This window comes from Psammomys obesus, unplaced genomic scaffold (assembly GCF_907164565.1).
Source record: "Psammomys obesus unplaced genomic scaffold, mPsaObe1.curated_primary_1811, whole genome shotgun sequence".
NCBI lineage: Eukaryota > Metazoa > Chordata > Mammalia > Rodentia > Muridae > Psammomys > Psammomys obesus.
The window spans coordinates 14414129-14418446 of record NW_026592510.1 but is presented as its reverse complement, the minus strand read 5'-3'; the positions used below and the strand labels follow the sequence as shown (position 1 = coordinate 14418446).

Genomic DNA, 4318 nt, shown 5'->3' with positions numbered 1-4318 from the left:
AGATAGATAGATAGATAGATAGATAGATAGATAGATAGATAGATAGAACAGATGTTATGTAGATAAGAAGGTAGGTAATAGGCTCTTTGACATACATTTATAGTTAAGTATAACCTGCTATTGACTGACTTTAAGTTTTTCTTTGTATTATGTAGAACTTTAGAGTCTTCTGGAACCTCAAAAACACAACAGGATCACAATAAGACAAAGATATAGTCGTATCTAAATCTAGTTTATTTAAAGGGATTGGTCATGTTGAAAATATTAGAAATATTTCAGTTGTTCAATAAATATAAACAATGGTAAAATATCAACATGATTTGTTTTAGGTGAAGAGCTTACCAGGAAAATTGTGTTTAAAGGACATTTTATAAAAATCAAATAATTTTCAAATTGTCAATAACTCAGAATTTGGATAAAACCTTTAAAAAATGGAATCCCTTTGTCAACTGAGGCCTCTTTTGGTAAAAGAAACTGCCACAAAAGATAAACAATCTGCAGGCAGCCCTGCCCATCTCCTTAATTGTTCATCTTTGTTCTAGTATGTCCGAGTATCATTTGATACGAAACCTGATCTCTTGCTACACCTGATGACCAAGGAATGGCAACTGGAGCTTCCCAAACTTCTCATCTCTGTGCATGGAGGGCTGCAGAACTTTGAACTCCAGCCCAAGCTCAAGCAAGTCTTTGGGAAAGGGCTCATCAAAGCCGCCATGACAACTGGAGCATGGATCTTCACTGGAGGGGTCAACACAGGTAATCGGACTGGGGTGGAAAAATGCAGTTGCTACACTGTTGTTTGTGTCTAGAATAATTTTTCCTTAAATTGAAAATATCCATTTTTTCACCTCATCTCTGTTCATGTACATCCACCCTCTTGCTCATCCCTCCTCTGTTAACTGCTTTTCATCCTTCCTTTGCTAAGTGAAAACTATACAGATGTTTTTCTTTTTTAAATTATATTTATTTTTATTAAGTACAGTTTATTCACTTTGTATCCCCCTGTACCTCCCTCCCTCCTCCCCTCCCAATCCCACTCTCCCTCTTCCCCACCCATGTACTTCTCCCAGTCCACTGGAAAGGGAGGTCCTCCTCCCCTTCCTTCTGATCCTAGTCTATCAGGTCTCATCAGGAGTGGCTGAATTGTCTTCTTCTGTGGCCTGGTAAGGCTGCTCCCCCATCAGGGGGAGGTGATCAAAGAGCAGGCCATTCAGTTCATGTCATAGACAGTCCCTGTCCCCATTACTATGGAGGCCACTTGGACACTGAACTGCCATAGGCTACCTCCGTGCAGGGGTTCCAGGCCATCTCCATGAGTGGTCCTTGGCTGGAGTATCCATTTCAGAAAAGATCCCTGTGCCCAGACTTTTTGGATATGTTGCTGTCCTTGTGGAGCTCCTGTCCTCTCCAGGTCTTACTATCTCCCACTTATTTCATAATATTCTCTGCACTCTGCCCAAAGTTTGGCTATGAGTCTCAGCCTCTGCTTGGATACCTCTATCAGTAGAGCCTTTCAGAGGCCATCTGTAGTAGGATCCTGTCCTGTTCCCTGTTTTCTCCCTCCTCCAATGTTCATCCTCTTTGCATTTCTGAATGGGGATTGAACATCTTAGCCAGAGTCCTTCCTGATTAGCTGCTTTAGGTGTATAGATTTTAGCATGTTTATCCTATATTATATGTCTAATATACAATTATAATTGAGTATGTACCATCTTTTTGCTTCTGGGATACCTCACTCAGGATGATCTTTTCCAGTTCCCACCATTTACCTGCAAATTTCATGTTTTTCTTGTTTTTATCACTGAATAATATTCCATTGTGTAGATGTACCACAATTTCTGTATCCATTCCTCAACTGAGGGGCATCTGGGCTGTTTCCAGCTTCTGGCTATTACAAATAAAGCTGCTACAAACATGGTTGAGCAGTTGTCCTTGTTATATACTTGACCCTTTTTTGGATATATGCCTAGGAGTGGTATAGCTGATCTTGAGGAAGCGCTATTCCTAATAGTCTGAGATAGCGCCAGATTGATTCCAAAATGGTTGTGTAAGTTTACATTCCCACCAGCAGTGGAGGAGGGTTCCCCTTTCTCCACAACCTCTCCAGCATGTGCTGTCACTTGTGTTATTCATCTTAGCCATTCTGATGGGTGTAAGGTGAAATCTCAGGGTCTTTTTGATTTGCATTTTCCTGATGACTAAGGACGTTGAACATTTCTTTAAGTGTTTCTCTGCCATTCAATATTCCTCTATTGAGAATTATCTGTTTAGCTCTGTACCCATTTTTTATCTTTTTTTTATTAATTACACTTTATTCATTTTGTATCCCCCCATAAGCCCCTCCCTCCTCCTCTCCCTATCCCACCCTCCCTCCCCTTTTTGCATGCATGCCACTCCCCAAGTCCACTGATAGGGGAGGTTCTCTTCTCCTTCTTTCTGATCTTAGTCTATCAGTTCTCATCAAAAGTGGCTGCATTGTCCTCTACTGTGGCCTGGTAAGGCTGCTCCCCCCTCAGGGGGAGGTGATCAAAGAGCAGGCCAATCAGATTATGTCAGAGGCAGTCCCTCTTCCCATTACTATGTAACCCACTTGGACACTGAACTGCCATGGGCTACATCTGTGCAGAGGTTCTAGGTTATCTCCACGAATAGTCCTTGGTTGGAGTATGAGTCTCTGGGAAGTTCCCTGTGTTCAAATTATCTTGTTCTGTTGCTCTCCTTGTGGAGTTCCCGTCCTCTCCAGCTCTTACTATTTCCCACTTCTTACATAAAATTCCATTCACTCTGCCCATCAGTTGGCCATCAGGCTCAGCATCTGCTTTGACAGTCTATATTGCAGAAGCTTTCAGAGGCCCTCTGTGGCAGGTTTCAAGGTTGTTTCCTGTTTTCTTCTGGCTTTCAGAGGCCCTCTGTAGCAGGTTCCGAGGTTGTTTCCTATTTTCTTTTTCTTCTGATGTCCATCCTCTTTGCCTTTCAGGATGGGGATTGAACATTTTAGTTAGGGTCCTCTCTTTTGCTTAGTTTGTTTAGATGTACAGATTTTAGTGGGTTTATTCTATTTTGTATGTTTAAATGAGTGAGTATATACCATGCGTGTCTTTTTGCTTCTGGGACAACTCACTCAGGATGATCCTTTCCAGGTCCCACCATTTACCTGCAAATTTCATGATTTCCTTATTTTTCATTGCTGAGTAATACTCCATTGTATAGATGTACCACAGTTTCTGCATCCATTCTTCAGTTGAGGGGCATCTGGGTTGTTTCCAGCTTCTGGCTATTACAAATAAAGCTGCTACAAACATGGTTGAGCAAATGTCCTTTTTGTGTACTTGCGCCTCTAATCCAATTAAAAAATGGGTACAGAGGAAAGAATCCTCTGTACCCATTTTTTAATTGGATTACTTGATTTGTTGTTGTTTAACTTCTTGAGTTCTTTATATATATTGGATACTAGTCCTCTGTCAGATATAGGGTTGGTGAAGCTCCTTTCCCAATCTGTAGGCCGACTGCCTACAGATTTTGTTCGTTTTGTTCTGACAACAGTGTCCTTTGCTTTACAGAAGCTTTTCCGTTTCATGAGGTCCCATTTATTGATTGTTGCTCTTAGAGCCTGTGCTGTTGGTGTTCTATTTAGGAAGTTGTCTTCTGTGCCAATGAGATCAAGGCTCTTCCCCACTTTTTCTTCTAACAGGTTTAGTGTGTCTGGTTTTATATTGAGGTCTTTGATCCATTTGGACTTTAGTTTTGTGCAGGGTGGTAAGTATGGATCTATTTGCATTTTTCTATATGTAGACATCCAGTTGGACCAGCACCATTTGTTGAAGATGCTATCTTTTTTCCATTGTATGGTTTTGGCATCTTTGTCAAAGATCAGGTGTCCATAAGTGTGTGGGTTTATTTCTGGGTCTTCTATCCAATTCCATTGAGCCACCATTCTGTTTCTGTGCCAGTACCACGCAGTTTTTATTACTGTTGCTCTATAGTACAGCTTGAGATCAGGGATGGAGATACCTCCAGAAGATCTTTTATTGTAGAGGATTTTTTTTAGCATTTCTGGGGTTCTTGTTATTCCATATGAAGTTGAAAATGAAGAACGATTCTACTATTTAATGGACTGCAGAATTTGTATACATGACTTAAAGAAATTCACAGGATGTTTTCAGTAGGTCCAATTATCGTAAGTATCCACTGACTTTTCAAAGAATAACTTTTTGCTTTAAATTGGAATGTCTGCCTTTGTTATTTAAGTAGTTTCAAGCTTGGTACCGAATTGTGTGTGTGTGTGTGTGTGTGTGTGTGTGTGTGTGTGTGTGTGTGT

At 40.8% G+C, this 4318-nt stretch overlaps 1 protein-coding gene across 8 annotated transcripts in view; it reads left to right on the top strand.

The window, feature by feature from the left end:
- The window catches only part of Trpm3 (transient receptor potential cation channel subfamily M member 3), a 526011-nt gene that overhangs the window by 257353 nt on the left and 264340 nt on the right, over positions 1 to 4318 (top strand). For all 8 annotated transcript variants that reach the window (XM_055613953.1, XM_055613952.1, XM_055613951.1 and 5 more), the window contains exon 4: positions 543 to 756. In XM_055613953.1, the coding sequence (XP_055469928.1) occupies positions 543 to 756 (214 nt within the window). The remainder of the gene's footprint in view (positions 1 to 542; positions 757 to 4318) is intronic.